The 21,627-nt window shown below is 40.7% G+C and overlaps 1 protein-coding gene across 6 annotated transcripts in view; it reads left to right on the forward strand.

Annotated features, from left to right (window-relative positions):
- The window catches only part of AUTS2 (activator of transcription and developmental regulator AUTS2), an 800,149-nt gene that overhangs the window by 350,879 nt on the left and 427,643 nt on the right, over positions 1-21,627 (forward strand). For all 6 annotated transcript variants that reach the window (XM_049803781.1, XM_049803780.1, XM_049803784.1 and 3 more), the window contains 2 exons: positions 8,153-8,254; positions 16,441-16,476. In XM_049803781.1, coding sequence (XP_049659738.1) covers positions 8,153-8,254; positions 16,441-16,476 — 138 coding nt within the window. The remainder of the gene's footprint in view (positions 1-8,152; positions 8,255-16,440; positions 16,477-21,627) is intronic.

Below are 21,627 nucleotides of genomic sequence, written 5' to 3' on the forward strand. Positions count from 1 at the left end.
TAGCCAAATTCTCCCCAGGAGAAGAGAGTTGTAGCTCTGTTTCTTTCAGTAGGATCTCCCCCATTTAAGGCGGTAGAGGATGAGTTCCTCTCATGCAATGTATTGAGCAAGAGCAGCAGCAGACACTGGATCAGCTCAAAGGCAACAGGAAATGACCATCAGTGCTTTAGAATAAGTAAGTTAAAGACACCCTTGTTCTGTATCATAGAGCTAATCAGGTAATTATTTATAGTTATTTGTTCAAGTTCAATTAGATTTAGCTTTTTTTGTCAACAGGGAATTGGAAAAATATATGTGTGTGCGTTTATTCTTGTTTTTCAAAGAAAGAATTTTGGAATGGGAAGATTACTTTTTTTCCCCGGTAGAGGCAGGAAGGAAACAAAACATAAAATCTTGTCTCTGTTGGTCTACCACCTCACTTTTACCATACAGGCATGCAAAATACAGCTTCATATTCTGGTAGGGAAGTCAGATCCCAGGGTGATGGCATGTAGGCCCTGATCCTCAGCAGTTGACAATTTCTTGGAGCATGTGCATTGGTGGTTGTAAGATTAAATATCAAGACATACACAGAGAGCCTCTCCTAATGTTTTATTGCATCTCTTAGGTAACAAGATTTTTCTTCCCTGGTGTGAAAAATGTCTTTGTATTAATGCTGTTCAGAGTCTACACACGGCGTGAATTCTTTTTTCATATTTACTGTCTAAACTTGTGTATTGTAAATATTCTTCCTCCTCATTATCTTACCTCTGATTTGCTTTCCTTGCGCTGCTTGTCTGTTTAGCTAGTCAGGCAGATGTCGTGGTGGTGAACATGGCTTTGTTAGAAATGCAATGTAGAGGTCTTGCTCCAGATTCACTGCTGCCATGTTGAGCCATCTTTAAAGCTTTGGGTGACATGTAAGTGCTGTATAATTTGTCTAACTTAAGTCAGTAGCAAGATGGGTTTAAATGGAAGTATTTAAATGACAGCTGTTAATCATGATTTAAATCACAGGTAACAAGCCTTGATTTACATTGTTGTGGGTTTTTTCTTGCTATGCAGTTCTCCTTTTATTTGTTTTCATACAACCGGATTTGTTCTCAGTCATTGATAAAATATGTTTTCTTTGCAATCAAATATTCAGTCCTACATGAAATCTGCTGTTGCTCTTTTCTGACTGATGGAAGACACTTCACGTGTGTGTGTTTGGTTGGGTAGGGCAGTGACTGGCTCCTTCGGTTGTGTTTGTGCAGTACTTAGGATGTGGATGTTGCTGCTGTGCCTTTGGGTCTGCGTACCACAGTAGCGCAGACAAGGCTGTAGTTCAGTGCTGTTGTGATGTATGTGTGTGAAAGCTGAGCTGACCAGAAAAACTAAAGACATTTTCTTATTTAGTATAGATATAATTTAAAAAGCAGCACCCTTTAACTGAACAGTGTTTAACTCATCACCCTTTAATCCACTGATGTTATACTTCTGTTTTCTATACTCAATTGTTCTGTTGTTTAGAATCAATTATGCTTCAATATGAATTGCCATATTTTGAAATCAAATTTAACAGATTTTAAGGGAAAAATATGTTTCATTTAAGTGCAAAATGATGTTGCAATACATGTTTTAATTCACTGATCATTTTTCCACCCTAGTGAGTGGATGGGCATTAGTGGCAACTGCACTTAACTTTTTGACCCTAAGAGCACATCAAAACCAGTCTCCTCAGAGCACGTGGTGACATTCACATTAGGGGAAAAAAAAAAAAAACAAAAAAAAAAAACTGTAAAACCAGCATGGGATCAGTTGGGTCAGCCCCACAGCTGGGTGCTGGAGATGCTCCCAATGCTGAACTGTTCATCAGATGCTTCAGAGACATCTGATATTAAAGAGGCTTCAGAGGTCCATCCCTTGCCTGTCCCCTGACCTCACACCAGCGTATGGTGGTGCCCACTGCTCTGGCTCCCTCCCCGGACCTATGGCTCACATACCATTGCTGGGAGCTGTGAGGACGCAGCCCGACACAGCGCCAAGGAATTCATCTCCCTCCCTCCCTGTGACCATGCGAGGTGGGAGTGGGCTCAGACTCTCCCACCCCTGTCCCCCTGACCCCCTCCCTCCTGCCTGTGTGCTGTGAGCCAAACTCCTCCTGTTTGCCAAGCCCTGAAGAAACAGTGATGGATTCATGACAAATCATGCTGAGGTGGCCCAGCCTGTTGACTAGGATCTCACTGGGTTCAGCTGGGCTTTCTTTTTTTCTCACAGGCTGAACTGGCTGTTGCTCCCTGGCCTTGGCCACCCAGAGCAGCCTGCAGTCGTCAGCAACTGCCTGATGTGCTGGTGCTTCTGCCTAGATCCATGTGTGCAGCATTTGGGAAAAGAGCGTGGCTGCTGGTAGCGACAAAAATTCAAATCTTAAGAGCCTGGCTTGACTCGGCACTGCTGGGAAGAGCCCAGAGAGCAAGGGGAGGCAAGCTCTGTGTATATGAAGGAGCAGGTAGAAATGTCTTTGTACTGTGCAGGGCTGTCGCCCTGGTCAGAATGAACTACTGTCATGGGTTTGGGACTGGGCTGTACCTGTTCAGGCTTCCTGGAGTCAGAAAACATTGCTAATAGAGCATGTACGAGTCCGTTCACCAGCTGATCTGAGTTACGGAATATATTCACCCAGGTAGGAGTTGGATCAGAAGAGTTCTGGACTGTTTTGTCCTTGCAAAAACTGTATAAATAAAGAGTCCCAGGCAGAACTGAAAGCCTAAAATTCTCCTCCCCGCAGTAGGGTTATGCCATCCCTTGGGAAGCAGGTGTCCCCTTCCTCTAGGGCTCTGGTAAAGGCTCAGCTTGCTGGCTGTGCTATAATAGGGAGAAGTGTTAGTATTCATAACTTTAAAATATAATGTAGTGAAATAATCCTTTAATTCCATATGGTGTGGAAACTCAGGCGCCTCGAAACTATACCGTAGATTTACTGCTGCCAAATGGTATGGGGTTTTAAATTAAAATATATTTTAAAAAAAGAGAGCTCAGAAGAGCGACATTAGGGTGTTTCTGACATGATATATAAGCTCTGTGAAAAAGGCTTTTGCTAAATTCTCGGTAGGTTTATTTATTTTGCTTTTTGTTACTTGCTAACCAGGCACCACTATTATGGAATTATCTAAAGTGGCTTAGGAATCCAGCAAATCAAACTGCGGTCCTGAGAGGATGATGCTTCCTGTAGTCTGGGGCTCAGCTGCCCTTTCATCCTCCCTTACGCCTCTTAACTTGATCGACTATTTCTGTCCTTCATTCTTTTCCTTTTGGAGACAAAAGGCAACAGAGCGCCATGTTATGGGTTATCCTTAGGAGTGTTTTACGGCTTATGCCCCCCATCCTTTCATTTCACAGAAATGTCTGACTAATGTAGTAACTATAGCACTATTTCTGTAGATCTATCCTACTTCTAAGCCTGTATATTTAGGTCTACTTTACCCTTTAATTTTGAATGGCAGAAGGAAGCATGCCAGAGAGCTGCTTTCCCTGGACACAGCTGAATATTCAGTTTGTACTTTTGCTGTCACAAAATAGGGCTGAATATTTCTCTGGTGCAAAAATACTTTCAGTATATTTCATGTCACCTGAAAACCTCTCTGTGCCCTGAAAGAAGGGTTACTGTTAGTGCTTGCTATTACTGCAGTTTCATGTTGATGTTTTTGCATGTATTTTGGTTTATTCATAGTCTTAGCAGTTTCTGGACAGTTTCTTTGTGACCTGTAGGCCTGAGCTAGTCTTTCTCTCTGTTTTTCCTTCATCAAATGTCCTCTGTGTCCCCCCACGTGCGGAGGGGGGTTGTGGTCTGTCTGTGACAGCTCCTCTCTGCTGCTCCTTTACCCTGCTCCAGCGTGGGCACCTCCCACGGGTGACAATTCCTTGAGGAAAAATCTGCTCCAGCATGAGCTCTGCAGGGGACACGGTTCCTTCAGGGACTATCTGCCTGCTCTGGATCCCCCCCCTCCCCGCCTGGGAATCTCCGCTCCGGCACCTTGAGCACCTCCTCCCGCTCCTTCGTCCGGGACCTGGCTGTGTTCGCAGGGCACGCTCTCACTTATTTTCCCCTCAGCGCTCTGCCGTTTTTGCTCTTTCTGAAATATGCTTTCACAGGGGCACCACCGGCTGCGCTGATGGGCTCAGCTGGGGCTGTGGCGGGGGCTGCTGCAGAGCCGGTGGGAACCGGCGGGAACCGGTGGGCACCAGCCGGGGCAGTGCCAGCCTCCCCTCACAGAGGCTCCCGCAGTGCCGCTGCCCGCGCCTCGGCAGGGACATCCTAAGACTCGCGTCTGTACGAAAGGGAAGGATGAAAACCCAGGTGCGTGTGGGTTTTTACAGGGTTTGGGGTTTTTTTTTAATGCGCTTTGGCAGTGGAGCCACCTCACCATTAGGAATCATTGTTGCTACCACAGTGGCCGCCAGAGCGGTGAGTGGGATTATCAGGTCCTGTAGCGTGCGATGCATTCCGCACTCACCCTCTGGGAAACTGTCCCTGCTAAGAATACCCTCTAAATAGACCAATTTTTAAAGCATGGGAGACCCGTCATTATTCTCACTCTTTGGGGAGGGAATGGGGTGTGGTGAAGAATCATAAATAAAACCCTCTGCTGAGTCCCAGCCCAGCACTTCAGCCAGAAGCCACCCTTCCAGATCTTTTTTTTTTTCTCCCCCTTTTCCTTTCTTACGTTTAATAGAAGAAGTGTAGTTATCTGGTTATCCAGTTCTGCTTAACTTTCAGTATCCTCCAGTAGATTTAAAGGCATTACAAAATTACAGGTCCTGTAGTGCGATGAAAGATTTCCAGAAATACGATATGATGATCCTAAGAGTGACTCCTAGAAAAGTTTTGGAGACGTGGGTGTGCACCAGGCCCTGGCCCCATGCCATTCAGCCTGGGCAAATGGGCTCAAGTTGCTGATAATCACTTTTTGTGCACATACCCCATCTCTCATACTTGAGGAATCCTTGAGGCCGTGCAGGTTCCTGGTGAGTTAGCAACACGCTGTTTTTAGGGTTTTGTGCTTTCAATCTAGAAATGTCTGTATTTCCTCTTTGTGAGACCCTTTAGATGGATTCCTACATGGATAAATTCACTCCCACTGTACAGTGAAAGCGTGGATTCAAATGCACTTTTTTCCAAACCCTTCTTTGTTCCTTGTTCAGTGCAAATTAGAAGAGTAATGGCTGTGTTAATGTGGGAAGGTCCTCAGTGAGACACCTGAGTAGACATCTTGGGAGTTTCCTGCTGGCTTTGCTTTTTGCGTGGGGTACCCTGACAGGAGTGATACAGGAACAAGAGTTGTCAATGTTGCACTTCAAATTTTTTTCCAAGGACAGTTGCATTTTTGAGGGGAAGCTGGTTTTAGGGTTCCCATGTGCCCCAGAGTAATGCACCAAATGCATGCAGTGTAACTAAAAATGCAGTCTTTTTCAGCAGCACTATGTTATTTCAACGTCATTTTAATTTTAAGTGGTTGAATCTGTGCAAGTAGATAGAAGTGAACCATTGCCTATCCACATTAAGTGTTCTCATGTGTGTTTGTGTGTAACTTTAGGTTCTTAAAAGAAGACAATGGGCACATTTCCATGCTTTATTTTTTCAATTTAGCACAGATTGATGGGTTTTGGAATAAAAAGTAAACCCTCAACAGTTTGGCACATGGAGAAACACAAGTGGAAAAAAAGAAGGGAAAATATGGAAAGCTTATAAATCTTAACTTGGACTTAGTTCTGAGATTGCTGTCTAGTCTATGCAGTTCACTTTGTTCCTACAGAGTTTCAGGCTCAGATAGCTTGGTCATATTTTCTTATTCCTTTTAAAATGTGTCTAGAAAAATGACACCTGCTGTTTTTTTCTTCTCTGTAAAGAGCTGGAATTCGCAATGTAGAAGAAGTATAAAAATTACGCCGTTATGATTAGTTAGCAAATAACTAATGTACGAAAATTATGTACAAAATAAATTGAGGTTCTAAAAATAAAACTTGAGACTGGAAAAAATCCTTCAGGCCCCAGTTACAGCAAGAGTTTTTCCATCATTGAGCGGATGTTGACAAAAGACCGAGTCAGGGAAACTTGATCCATTTTCCTTTGGGTGGTTAAATTTTAAACCTGGGACCATAAAATTACAGTACACACTGGTCCTAGATAGGATCTGTGAGTTATATATGAAGTATTAGACTTCTTGAATTCCTTATCCTCCCCTCCGCCTCCAAAAAATGCTACCTAGATCTATTAGATCTGACTGATAAACCATTCCATTTGAAATAAAAATCTTTTTACTTGAGATTTTCTGGCTGAGCTGTGGAATATTTAGTTTATTTATTAAATTGTAAGTGTTTGAAAAATAGCTCTAGTTCTTACATTACGTTTTCTTTGACCTGATAGTACACCTGTGCCATTTTTTGCAGTTTTGCTCGGGCATTGCAACTCAATTTTGTGTTTGAGCCTGTAGTTTTATGTACTTTCTCCTTTCTTTCTTTTGACTGATAAAGAGCACCCAAAGCTGCCTTTTACTAATGAGGGGAATAAGGGATGAATGTAAAGTAGCACACACATAACCAGGCTTGCAGATGCGATTTGCTCTTGTAGTGATAGGGAAAAACTGATGATAACCATCAGCGTGAGCATGTTTTGTGCACTCCTTTAGTGAACCTGGGAGAGAACAGCAGTGTATATGGGTGAACGGTGTATAAGGGTATGCATGTATATCTGGGAAATAGAGCAGAAATGTATGTCTTGTGTGTGCACCTATAAAAGAGAACGTGTATCAATTTTTGTGTGTGCTTGTGCAGCATGTTTCTGGGAGAACTGGAAAAAAATGAGATAGAAGGGGGAAAAAAGTTGGTGGAGAGAGTTCATGGAGAAGGAACTTTTGGTCTCCAGTCATGAAGTGGAGATGAGTGTGATTATCTGTTTCTGTACAGTCTGAATAGAAGTGACTATGAATGTATTAATGATTAGAAGAAGTTAGGAGGAGTTGTTTGGTATTTGTTATATGAATACTGGTAAGTGTAGTAGGTGTCTCATAAAATACTTCATTAGGTACTTCGCCAAGTATTTTCTCTGCACTTACCTCTGCTGCCAGTATTTATGTATGTGATTTTACGTCTAAATTTCTGAAATTGACTTTTAGCCAGTAGTAACTTCAGGAGTAACCAGTCTTCACAGAAAGTCAGTTCAAATGAAGGATCAACAAGGCTAAACAAAAATTTTAATACATTCAAGCAAAATACAGAGAAAGATATGTTAAAACAAATACATATATTTTCAGCATCGCAGTAGATGTAGTTCATTTCTTCCTCTTGCTGTATATATGTATATGTGCTTGTGGATGTGTGTGTAATATATGTATATGGTAAATAATGTATGTATATGGTAAATATATTTCAGTACGCTGTAAATGTATTTCAGTATGCTCCTGTTGTAACATGTTGACCTGCATAATCCACAGTGTAAGAGAAAGCAGATGCATTCTCTATTGTATTGAAAATATAGTTCATAATTTTTTTGTATTTTTTATTTATTACAATGCCAGTAAAGTTCATTAAAGCTGGTTTGAAAGGCAAAAAACAATCTGATACCTATTAAGTAGATCATGTTGCTTTATGAACATTGTTGTTAGTCAAGAATTTTTTTATGGTACCAGGCAATGTTGTTAGGGCCTAGTCCAGCAAAAGGCCTCCCCATAGTGATGGTTGCTCCTTCCCCTGGGGAGATTTTCATTGATCCTAGATCTTCAATACTCTTATGCTGTAATGAGGGAGGGATTGATTCTGCACGTGCTTCGATGTGATGGTGACTTCAAAAACTGCATCTATGGCACAAATAATTTGAGAAGCTTACAAGTTCCCAAAATGAAGGTCTTAAACTGTGATTTCCTTGGGACATGAACGTTGCCTCCTTCTACCTGCAGGGTCTTGGCCCGCATGCAAGTCGTCATGCATGCGAGCTTGCTTTGCTCTCTACATTCATGGTCTTGCTGAGACACTACCTGGGCACCAAGGCTGCACTGTGCCGGTGGCAATGCTGGAAGCACCACGTAAACACTGCTTTGTGTAGGTGTGGGGTTGGGTTAAAGAAGAGCAGTGGACAAAGGGGCTTACCTGAAGCAGGCTAAACTCTTGCTCTCTTTGTTTTTTCTCTTTCCTGCAGCTCAAGCCAGGTCAAAACAGTTGCCGAGACAGTGATAGTGAAAGTGCCAGTGGGGAATCAAAAGGTTTCCATCGAAGTAGCTCTCGGGAAAGACTCAGTGACGTAAGTAAAACTCCTGCAGCCAAATACTGCTCTGATTAACCCCTGGTGTAGTTTTCTGAGGGGCATAAGTCATAACAGGATTTAGTTTCTGGGATGGTTTGTTGCTAAAATCCCTTTTCTTTTGCGGGGCTGGGAGAGGAAGAGGTAACTTGGGTCTCCTGCCCCAGTTCAGTAAACTTAAAGTTTGGTACAATGTCTGTCTGTGTGAAAACATTCATTCATTTTGAAATAGTTGAAGGCCATTTAATGAAGTTAAAATGCTCTGCATAGTTGAGAAGTGAGATGGCCTCTTTTTACCCCAAGTGAGGAAGGAAAAGAATGTATTTCTTTGGGCTAAATACTGTATTTGTGAAAAGTATTAGAGTGTCTAGAGAGACTCAGCTAATTTATATATAATGAATTGATATGACATGGCCAACAATAGCATAAGCTCTGCCTTTATTGCTCTACCTAAACTGCTGTGGAAGGTCCTAAGATGGCAGCTCTGTGGAGAATGTTTTTCTCCATTGAAGAATGCTGGTCATTCACTGAATGACACGCATGAGTTATTGACATATGAATGACTAAAGAAATCTTTCTGTTGCTGCAATTACATTATTATTTATTATGTGTACCATCACAATCCTTGAGTGTTTTATTCATGGCTCTGTGTCCTCTGTGCCACATGCTTTACAACACAGAATATAAAGACAGCCCTGTCCCAAAAGAGTATCTAAATTGGGGATTTTGTAGGTCAAATCCTTTCCTGGTAAAAGCATGGATAGCTACATCAGTCAGACCAATTTGTTTCAGGCAGCAATCTGGCCCTACTTTTAACTAACCCACATTCTGGAAATGGGGATTTTATCGATAGCATGTCCATGTAGATTTGGATGACAGATGCCAGATGGCGTCCTCTATAGGCCAATCCAATAAAACTGAATTGAGCAGACATTAAAAGAAATACCTTTGTAAAGGATACATTTCTTTGTGCAAATTTAAGCCTGAAGGCACACAGCTAGCAATTTTTGCTGAATTGTGCATATCACTGGAACAGCCGCCTGATTTTTTATTTTTTTTTTCTGAGAAGGTGTGAAATCTGTAGCACTCTCTTTCCTCATCCCTTTGTCACATTATTTTAGAGGTCTATTCCTCCCCCAGAGCCAACCTTTATGGGTACATTCAGCCAGACATTTCAGAGCCTGCCCTTCATAGCTGTCAGGTGAGGTCACTCTCAGGGCTGTAAGATATCTCTGGAAGACGAGAGTGAAACTAGAGGAGATAGTAAGTAAATACTCTGTTCCGTACACGTAGCAGTGGACAGCAGCTGACGGTCAGCCTATCACCGTTGCCATCCTAGCTTGCCCTGAGCCCTATGGCAGCTGAGAAGTCACCGCAATGAACTTCACAATTCTACAGCACCTTCCAGCATAAAATTTCACAGCTCCTTACAAATACGGTTTTAATTTAGCCTTGTCACTCCCTTGCAATGTACTGAGTGGGGAGCTCTGAGGCTTATTTGAGCTTCCCAGCAGCTCATAGCCTTGCAGTGCCAGACCTGGCAGTTAGAGCAGGGTCCTGGTTCCCCTTCCCCTGATCAAATACAGTTTTTCTCTGATGTTTTTAGAATACTTTCCCTTTGTCTTGGCACTATGGTGAATTAAAAGGAAGTGGAGAGCAAATGTAACTTCCCTAGTGCACCTGAGAGAGGACATAGGGACTTTAGGTTGCTCAAAAGGAACGCTATGTAAATATATGTAAAAATGTATATTTAAAAATGTTACACATAATTTATGTTTGCTTAATAAGTAAGTTCCTTTTGATAATTCATTGCGATACAAGCATGTCTCTCTGTGGTCTAGTGTTGCCAGTTCAGCTGAGATTTGAAAAACATGCACAAGATAACTCTCATCTTGCCTGAGTGTATGGTGGCCTTTCCCAGACTTCTTTCAGTTAAGAAAAGTAAATACCATTCTGCATTTCTCTCTCTCCCAAAGCCAAACACTTTGTGTTTTTAAATGACAGGGCCTTACAAAGTGGTAGTGATACTTTCACTTCAGCTATGGGTGAGCGTGCCTTGAACTGTGCTCTTGTGCACAAAGATGCATCAAGAGCTTAATAAGGTTATTTTAAATAATATCTTTTGAAGGAGCAAGTTGTCTAATGATACCTACCAATTACTGTCCAGAAAAAAAAAAACACAGACAAAAGAGTAAATTTTCTCCGAAGATCCCTTTCTGTTTTTACAACTGTTTTCTCAGAAACAATATGCAAAAAGTTGTGTACTCAACAGAAGATAGAACAAAAATACAAGATATTGGAGGCAGATTAACCCTGAGGTCAGAAGGCAAACTTTGGACATGAAATATAATGGATCTCAACTGCTGTAGCCCGACAGCATTGTAAGATTACGCATGGCTACTGCATGGAAATATGTATAATGAATGAAGTGCATATACTCTAGGTGGATGATCAATTTTCAAATCCCTAGTTGTAAGTAAGCTGTTGAAACAGAAATGTTAGCTTCATGAGCTTTAATGTGGAGCCTAAGTGATAGCTTAGTGACAGATGCAGAATGAGGGAGATAGTATAATGAATATCCAGTTGCAAACTGACATGTCAGTGGCTTCATTCCCTCTCCTGTCAGATATCTTTCAACTCTACATATTGTAAATGTACCTACAGTCCTTGGATAACGCAGATTGACGCAAAGTATGTTTACAAGGGATGACTCCTTTCCAGGCTAATGAGATCCAAGCGGGTAATTTGCAGCATTTGCGAGAAAGGTGGTCAAAAATGAAAAGAAGATAATTCAATGAAAAGACCATATTAAAGACAAGACTTTTCTCATAATGAGGCTTGAAATAGCATCAGACAGTAGGAAGAAGAATATCCTATGTTCTTGTCAGACGCAATGCAGTTAGACTGATTCCCATCAACTCCTTTCTTTGTCCTTATCTCGCACATGTGTACACACATGCACACACCCCTCTGTGAGAGAACATAATTAGCAGAGAACTTGACCTCTGCTAGATTAGGGATAATGATTGCTCAAATGCTCCATTGCAAGCATTTGACAGTGCCCTAATACATCTCCCCGTTTGAATTTCATAAACCCATTTCTCTCTGCCTTTCTCCCCTATATAGTATTTTTTGGAATGACAACTTGTTTTTTCCTTTGTGGGCAGAGGTAGCTCCAGGGGCCTAAAAGAGAAATTGGAGAGCTGCTTCTCCTTTATATATAGGGTGCTGTAGTCACTTTAATCTCATCAGTAGTAGAATTCATTTTGTTGAGATTTTGCTTGGAGACAAGATGGCAGCGCTTTCTCTTTTCCTCAGCTTAGAGCTCAGTCAACTTGTTTTTCTTATCTTCCTGTATGAATTTATTTTTAATTGAGTCTTCCCACTTTGGAATACATGGGAACTTTTTAGCCATGTTTTACAAAGCAGCCAGGAGATTACTTGAGGAAAATGTGAGAATTACAGCTAACCTGGATAGTAAACGCAGAGAGTATTCAGGGGTTCAGCCACCTCTTTGCTAATGAAAGCAAATTAAAATCCCCTTGATTTCTTTGGTGCACATTCCTAAATTCCTGATCTACCGCAGAACTGCAGCTCACACTCAGATGTAAAGTCCTCTTAAAAAGCTGATGTCTGCGAAACAAACTTTGCTCATCGTTTCAGTAATGATGATGCAGTGGTAGTGCAAGCCTGCACTGACGGGAGAGGGCTGACAAGCTGCTTTGGGCACCGTCAGCCCTGCCTGCTGCTTCTGGTGTTGGCTGCAGGCTTTTAGCAAGGGGACAAACAGTAAAAGCCTCTCACATGGTCATTGGCTGAGAGGCAGCAGAGGTCTTTCACTCTTGCTGCACAACAGAAGTGTGGACTGCCTGGCCTCTGCTTGCTTTTGCTGAACAAGGAATCACAAGCTGGGAGAAATAGTTGGCACCCTTCTGTCTGGAATACTGTTCCAATTCTTAAATAGGGAGTGGGATAGGAATCCTTCCATTTGTCCCCTACATTAAAGTTTTAATCTTGGGCTCTCATTGAAGCTGACATGCTCTTTCATGAGTGTTTCCCTTTCCACAGTGCTTTGTAGCAATGAGGAGTAAGTCCTGGAGTGCCCTGCCCACCAGGTCTGTTGCTGTCTGCTTTGGGAGGAAAGGTGTCTACATCCTCAGCAGTGTAATTCCATGGACAGCTCACAGTTTCAACCTCAGATATGGGATATTTTCAATTCTTTGTCTCCCATTCCTCCCACCTGTGTACTGAGCCCAAAGAAAGACAAACTGAGGAATGGTCTTTGGGTTATGTGCTCTGAAATCCTTGGTGCTTCTCCAGAATATCCCTGATAATCTTGGCTATATCTAAAGTGGAATAACACCAGCAAAGCTCTGTGTGTGTTTGTGTGTGTGTTTGTGCCAGAAGCTGATCAGCTGCAGTGGCAGCTTCTTTGTGTGTGTTCATTTGTGTGTGTGTATGCAAGGGTGTGTGTTTGTGTGTCTAAGGTTGGGTGCTTAAATGCTTTGTTGCATTATGTTAATTCCTCGGCAGTGCAATCAAATTCATGTCGTAATTAAAGCTGTCAGTTGGAAGGCAAGCCAATCGCCAAGAAAACACAGCATAACAAATGAAGTGAAATGATTCTGCGTGTAGCTATACAATGCTTCGCCAGGCATGAAATTAAATAAGTAATTTGATGTTGACATCAGAAATTGAAATGATACCCACTGTTCGTTCATTCAGTCAGACCTGCATAAACAATAGCCAGAACAAATATGTACAACACAGTCTTTCTCCCCACCCAGCTCTCCAAGTAATGCACAATATATATGCAAAATGGGTATAACTCTGCCTTCAAGACCTCAAGGATGTAATTTTCTTTGGTACACAATAAACTAATGCTTACACAAGGGTTACTACATTTTTGCTCCTGGGCCAAAAGTTCTTCTCTTTAAGGAAGGGGGGGTGGGGTGGGGGGTGGGGTGGAAAACAGAAGGAAAATAACAAAACCAAAACCCTGTTAATTTTAAGCAAGCAACTTGCATTTTGCTGATGGGCACCTGATGCAGGCTTCTGCTGGTGGTTGTGTGAATATCAAATAGTATATCTAATGTCGAATTTTGCAAAGGGTTTTGGAAAGTGAAACCATTACCTCTATTATAGGCACACTTTATATAAGAGATGTAGAACCATCCAGTGCAGGATCACGACTCAGCATGGGCTTGTAAAGATGCTGCATACACAGTATCACATTCATCAGTTGGTACCAAGGCTGGGCACTGGGTAGTAGGATCCTTTCGCTATTGGGAGTTATCAAAAAAGGTGAGAAGCTGTCTTCTTGCATAGCCCTTGCTTCAGCCTATATGCTCTGTCAACACACAGTTCACAACACAGCTGACTTAGTCATTCATGCATGTGCAATACAGTCTTTCTTACTTCAATTAAAAAGAGTTTGCAAACTGTACTATCCATATGCAGCATGCAATGTGTGAAGGGCTGTAACTCCATCCAGCAAACTCAAATTCCCTAAAAATGCACAGTTGTTTCTTTTCAGTGAAAGTCATTTGACTGCTATGTTTCAACTGTCCTCCCATAGCCATTGCAGCATTGCTTTTGAAGGAATGGAAATACTCAGTGGGAAATATTTTGTTTGCTTATTCTTTTTTCTTCCTTTTTATTGTTTTGTTTTGATACTTGGTCTTTCCAAAACTTGGAATAAAAAGCAGACAAAAATTACACACAGATGCAGAATGCAAACTTTGGAGCTTTCAGCCTGTAAAGTAAGTTTTAAAAATTGTGAGTGAGTGGGACTCGATTGGCATCTGTACATAGCTTAAACAAAAGTGGTTATAATGATTGCACATGTTGTACTTTGTGGGTAGATCTCTAGCTTAAATTAAAAGAATTTAAATGGCATGAAGCAGAAAGCAGAATGAGTAAAGTGAAAGGCAGTATGTATGATGTGCTTTACCAGGAAAGCTGATGTGTGCTCTGAAATGCACTATCTACCAGGTGTTGCAGAGCTGCAGTGGCTCACAAAACCGTTGTACAAGCCTCATGAGGGGGACTTTCTAGCTGGAAACAGTAGCTGGGCTGTGTGATGACTGGGGCTGTGGCGGTTACCAGGTTATTCCCATCTGTGTGGTCAGGGGGACGTAGAAGAGAGCAGAGCAGTGGGGCTGAGCCCAGGGCCTCATGGAAATGTGTTCCCAAATCTGCACTGCCCATTCCTCTGCACCACAGCGTGGTGCTGCTGCAGAGGCACTTCCAGGGACATTGTCATTGGTACCAGGTGGCTCTTGATGTGGATGGTGGTGGCAGAGGCGCTTGAGGCCCCAGAGCAGCAAGAGTGGGGCTAGAAGGACTTAAGAATGTATGTATTTCTGTGGAGCTCGCCTTGCATGCTGATAACCAAATCTGTAGACTGCAGATCTCGAGTCCTTTAGTAGCTGCAACATGGAAGCTAGAGAGTATTAAGGGGCAGGAACCATATACCTTCCAAATTTCTGTAGCAGTTTTGTTTGTTCTTATAAGATGTCCCCACAGAGTTTGTTGATTTTATGATGTTGGTACTCTTATGACTACCAAGGTGACTTCCTCTTGCTAAGTCTTTAACTTCTAATGTCTTAAACCAGAAGGCCTTCACCTATATGTACACAACCTCTCTAAACGTCTCTTTTTAGTACTGCTTTGGTGATCTCGCAGTAATATTCTGATTATTTGCGATAAATTTTATTTTTAATTTTAAATTTCTTGGCACAATCTATTTCTGCTGTGCCGAGTTCAGTAAAAAAATGCCATAAGCCCCTTGTGGGGTTTTATCTTCTTTTATATCAGTGCTGCACTCCATGATCAGAAATTGAGATAATTTGTTGTTAGGTTTCCCTGCAATATTGTCTCAGAACAGGGATGACAGCGATGCAAATTCTGTGTGTTTCCAATGGTTTGCCAAGGCCGGTTGGAGCCACTATGCAGTTCCTGGTAATCACTGAGCTGGGTCATTATTGAAAGTGAGCTTGTGCTAAGGAACAGAAACAGGAATTGAGCTATAGGTGTTAAAGACTGGTCATCCGGACTACCCACTGCTCACCAGAGAATTATCTTCTGTGTTTTGCTTCCTTATCCACTGACTAGCCCTGAAGTGTTTCAGGTGATAGGTAGGGCTGTAGTGTTGGGAACTGTTCACCCTTTAATGTAACAGCCAGTGACCTGGATTAGGACTGAGATGTTTAGGTCTCTCACCATGTCTCTAAGAGAACCTGCTGTGTAATCCCCATTGCTTAGATGAAAAACTAATGAAACAAACCCCTTTATCTCCTTAATTCCTGTGAATGTAGAGGTTGTGATCGTGTCCCACTTAAACTGAATTTCATGATGTTTTTATAAGCATTTAAACCTTTTGATTATTTTCCATGGTAGTTATATTAGTTTAATTATTTTTATGGGTTTGAGTTTTGAAATCTATTTCACGCTGTAGATATTTGTTGTTTGCTTTTCCTTTTCTTTTTAAATCCTTGGTTTGTCAAACAATGCGGACATCCAAATGGGAAATTGTAGTGACTGCATCCTCCAGGAAATGGTACATTGACTGAAGCGGCTTCTCTGTGCCCACGCGTTCTTTACATTTCAGACTACTAATTATGTTTACAAAATGTCTCATTTTAGAAAAGCACTATGTGTGTACTAACCAGGGCCTTTCGGGAATAAATTGGCAAACAGGTCATAGACTGAAAAAGTCATCCAAACCCACCGGGCTTTTTGTTTTGAAGTCAGTCTACGTTTTTTTCTTTTCTCCCTCCCGCCTGCCCCTTTGTGGCCACAAAGCTGAGTAGCTGGAGTCCAGGGCATTGAATGTCAGCATGTCAGGGAGGCTGGTTGATGAGTGTCTGTTTAGTCTCAGTGCAGGGCGAAATGCCATCATTAATTCATTACCCAGCTGCCTGTCAAATAAATTGGCAATTACGTCCACCGCAGAAGCTTGGAATTCAGTAAATAGCACGTTACCATCTCCGAGTCGTTGAGAGATGTAAAGGGAAAAATTAAGCAACACCGTGTTTGTTTCAGTAGCAGATGACAAGGGGCAGCACATTGGTGCTGTGATGTAGTGATGAAAAGCTTGGAAAGGGCTGGTAATGAGCTATGTGGATTGGAACGTGTTAAAAACCATCACTGACTTTCCACTTTGTCTTTGTGTTTTATTGCAGAGCTCAGCTCCTTCCAGCTTGGGAACAGGCTACTTTGTAAGTGTATCTCAACTTTAACACATGTGCCTCTGAACAGCATAGCATTACTCCTGAAACAAAAGTGCCTTATTATATGGAAACAAGAATAAATACCTAATCTCAGTCTGCCCAATAGGTTAACTTACCTTTTTCTATTTTTTCCTCCACAAATGCATTGTAAGTAATATTTTAGACATGGTGGTCAATGTTATCCTGAACTAATCAGGTGTCATATTAATTACTACATAAATTCCAACAGTCTTTAATTTACACAATTATAGCAAATAAAATGAGCCATGGATTTGCCAGCTCTCTACTCTGAGATGGTAGGATCTTGATTCCAACTTGTACCAATTCTCAATGATTCAGAGACTTTAAAGAGTCCATTACGGCAGTCTTGTCTCATCTCCTGTGTGCCACAGTCCAGAGAACATGACACAGTGACTTCTACCTGTTGGTTAAAAGCCCCATGTCTCACAGGTGATCTTGGAAAACGCAGCTGTAATTGCATTTATGCTAGGTGTACATTTTATGTCATGAGAAGAGGATCAGGCCCCAGCTGGTTTGATAATTGATCAGTCTTTTTTTGTTATTTATTTGCATGCCCCTTTATTGATTTGACAGTCTATATTCATACCTTTCTATCTGTTTATTCCCACGTTCATCAACACACCTTTTACTTGCACAGATAAGTTTTGGAGTAAAAAATATTTTCCAGTCAATCCAATGAATTGTTTATTTTCCAAGATTTGTATTTAAATTGCTCATACCCTGTTTCACTTTAACTTTTGCTATATTCTCCAAGCATTTCTTTTCTGCCTTTTTAATATCTGTAGGAGAAATAGACCATTATGTATATCAAAAAACAGGTGGGTAAAATGCAGTGAGACTTTTTCTATAGCATTGCTATAGTTAACAGTATAATCAAAGCCTGCTTCTATCTTTTCATCAGGCTCTGGGGAAAACTATATAGTATTCGATTACATGAAGGAAAAACTTTGTTGCTCTCTTGTCAGATTCCCAGAGAGTAATTTTCTTTCCTTAGTACATGGTGAAATTCAGTCTTTTTTCATAGAGGTCTGTGATCCTATAAGAAAGTTACGGGATTAAACTGTGTACGTGTGACCTCACATGTAAAGTGTAAAATGCAAGCAAAAAAATTGCTTAATACCTGGAGAAATGCCATGTCCTACTGGATTTACATTGGACTTCTGCACAAACTGAATGTTCATACTTCTGCCAGTGGTAAGGTCTGAAAAGAGCATTATCGATTGAAAAAGTTTTGTGGTGTTTTTTCTAGTTATACCAAAGCTCAAATCAATGTAAGGTAAGTTGCGAAACAGGATAAAACTGGCTTCCTTTTTTCAGCACTTCCCCTGTTTTGTGTCATATGTATTTTTAAGAGGGAAAGGATAAAGGGAAAAATAATATCAAATGGCTCATTGTTTATTTTGCATTCAGACTAAAACTTGAATATCTCTCCATAGTTCAGAGCGAATTGCTTGCCTTTGGGTGCTTAAAATTCAAATTGTATGAACATATACAGACATGCTCTGGAATGGGACAAATATAATATGGGATGGAAGTCTTTAACATGTATAAATAAGCCTTGTTCTCCTTATGGCGAGAGCTGAATATGCATGGTTTAAGAACAATGTTCAGCTTCATCTTTAGAAGCAGAGGTAACAGAAGAAAAGCCATCTGCTGTTCTCTTGCACCATACTGTCTGTGGGTTGGTCCAGTGAAGTGAAAATCTGGAAGGTGTCAACATCTCCAGCAAAAAGCTTGAAAGTTTCCAGTTCTTCTGAGTTAGGGATTTAGTAACAAGACGAAGCTTGATATCTTCTAGTGCCAATGTATTGGCACTTTAAATCATACTAATTTGGATCTGTGTAGGTGTGGGAGACATCCCCTATTAGGTTCCATTAATATGGTATGTTTAACTGCACTGTTTCTTATGTGTATGGTCATGGTAATAAGGTTTCTTTAACTTACTTTTTCTTTCTTCATTAATAGCCGAGTAGATAGAAAATGTCCTTCAGTTTCTATCTTAAAGTCATTTTTACACTTACACAGTCTGGGATGAAATGTGGAGGTTTTTTCCTCCCTTTTCACTTTGGAAAATTGTTTTTAGGATTATCTTGCTTATTGTTTTAAAAAAGTCCATACCCTTATTAACTTACATGGGGCAAATAAAACCCAGATGTGCTTTGCGGTACCAGACAATGAGAAAAATGCTCCAGAATGATCCAATTAGCATGTGTTTCTGATAAATGTAATTATTGTATTATCAAAGTGCAAAGGAATATGCACTTGAATGGACTTCTTTTTTCCAAAGCTTTTAACTAGAAAAGACTGTAGGTTTTGCGTTTAGTGTTAACACAGAACATGAAAACAAGGGTCATTGGTCTCAAATAAAACAAAAATAGGTCTTAGTTTAATAGATGATAATAAACCTTTTGCCTGTGGATCAATATGTGTTGTACTTTGGACTATGAAATATTACATACTGTAGCGCACCAAAGGAAACATAGGCAACCAGGTAAGTTAAAATGGACTAACGGTAGATTCACTGTCCAAGCACATGTACTACAGAAAGCAGAAACACAGATGCCAGGTTTTATTCAGAAATAAATGAACACTGAGGTATGGATTAAGTAGCTTACATTTGCTGTTTAAATCCAAGTATTAATGGAATCTCTGTGTGTTTAGGCCATGTTACCTAGGATGTATGTAATGGAGATAATACTTGTCGGACTTGGAATCTCCTTTAAGAACTGTGCTTATGCCAGGCACTCGGGTTTGATGGGTGGTGGGTCATGTGTCTGCAGTGTTTGTGGATGCTGTGCATGCTACAGCAAAGCAAAAATTACTTTTGGATCCTTTTATTCTATACAGAGCCTCCTGAGGTTACTGGGTATTTAAAGAAACGTTTATAAACCTGACACTTCTCAGTAATACAAAATGATTTTTCTAATATCTGTATGATAGTTCCGTCCTAGTAATTCATTATGCACTTCCACTAGTAGTGGTGAAGGCTGAAATCCTACCTAGTTTTATGCTATAACTAGGTAAATTTCTGAATGGCAATGTTGGAGACTAGATTCTTACGTTCTTGTTGCCTCTGTTAGTGCTTCTTGAAAAGCAGTAGGTAAAGGAAAAATGCACATGCTCTTGAGAGGCATTCATACTGCCTGCTTTGATGACCCACCTTTGCTATGAAGTCAATGGAAAGGGGTGGGAATCTCCATCAAGTTATTCAGCCTAACACATACCTAAGCGGGATGATCAGAACTGCCATTGATTAAACAGTTTCTAATTAGGTGCCTTCAGCAGAGCTTGACACGTGCGAATAACCGCTAAAAGTGTCTGAAAGTTGTTGAGGAGTTCTGAGAACCTCTACAAGTTTTTTATTCAGTTAGGAACAACTTAATCTTCTGCTTCTTTCACAAGTACTAGTATGTTCTGTAGATTTTGATGAAAAGCCATTTTCATCGTTGTTGGAATCTGTTTCACCTGTCTTGGCACTCCTTGTCAGAGCGGGTGCTTTCCTATCCTTTTTACATATTATTAAATCAATAGTCAGAAAAAAAGAGACAGAGGTAAAAAACATTCCAATTCTCCTGTAAGCCTTTTGTACTGGCCTGACTATTGTTTTCTATGGGATCAGTCCAGTCTATGATTGGTGCCTGTGAAAAAAAGGTTTGAACGTGCTGTTAATATTGGTGCACCCCACTTCCTGGAAAATCTCCCAGTTGTCTTCAATATTTTTTGCATTGCAAATTGTCACTGTCTCTCATCAAAGATAGATTATAAAGTAGGTTACATCTCATCGAGAAGTCAGATCAGATAACTGGAAAGTAGTTGGAATTTTAGTAAAAACCCCCACCTTTTTAGCTTTAAAAGAAAAGTTATTTGAATTTGAATTATGTGAGTTTTTAACATTGTCCAGCTGTCTATGATTTCAGGAGGTTGAGAGAGATGTTTTAGAATACAATTGGACTTTGAATAATAGTAAAAGCATTTTCTCCTATCTGACTACAAGGAATGATTTTTGCTAGTTTTCTTCGCCTATCTCGCACCCAGCCAAATTCACATTAAAGGAGGTAGTTCACTGGTTTGCCACACAAAACAGAACAGAAATAAAAACGTAAATAACCGAGTATTTTATTTTTAAATGACAAACCAAATTCCCTCTTTGGCAATTGTACAGTTTCTCTGTTGATGGCAACCTGTTTCCATTTCTTGCATTGGTCTGCTTCTGAAGTCTTTGTGGCAATATCTGAGGGTTTTCTATTCCTTTCTTTTAATGCTTATTTTTGGTTAGCAGGTTTTTCTCCTCAAAAAGAGTGTGTGTGGACTTTTCAGTGCTGAATAGAATTTGGTAATAAGCTGATGATGCAAATAATATGGGGAAGGGAGAAAGAAACTCCTGTGACACTTCTTTTCCAAACAATGCTCTTGCTCCACCTTAAAAAAAGGAAGAAAAATGAAAAATGTGATTTGCACATGGGCTGGTGACTCAGACAAACATAAATCGTGAGCATATTCCCAAAGGCTCTAGCTAATCAGTTGTGCTATCCAATTTGGCCCTGAGTGGGTTCAGTTCAGCAGATGTTTGCGTAGTTACAGCATGCCACTGGGACACTGTGTTGTGCAATGTTGCATTACATTACTCAGAGCTCTAAAAACTCATCCCAAAGAGAATAAGTGGAGCACCAGCAGTATTAGTATAGACATGATGGAAAACCAGTATTTGGCCTAGATAAGGCCAGCTATTTCACTATGCAATAGGACGGATTTTCACCTGAGACGTTACCTTACAGAAGAAATGTGGAATTACTTATACCAGCACATTCTCCGGGCTCGTATTCTCAGATAGCCCTTAAAACCAGTAGATTTTGCTTCCTTGCCTGGTCTATATGCAATGGCAGTGATCCTAAGTAGCCTATGTTTTATTCTTTGAGGTGGTCAAGTCTGTGATGTTGAGACTCTTCAGGTGGGCATGTTTCAAGAGATTCCATTCTAGCAGAGTACAGTAAGACCTGTTAGTTTCCACAGGAGAGAAACAGATTAGATCAAAAGTATCATTTCAAAGAGGCTTAATAAATTGAACCAGCTAATGTTACAGAAAGAATATAATACTTTACTCCACATTGTGTACACAGT

Source organism: Accipiter gentilis, chromosome 6, assembly GCF_929443795.1.
Source record: "Accipiter gentilis chromosome 6, bAccGen1.1, whole genome shotgun sequence".
NCBI classification, from domain to species: Eukaryota; Metazoa; Chordata; class Aves; order Accipitriformes; family Accipitridae; genus Astur; species Astur gentilis.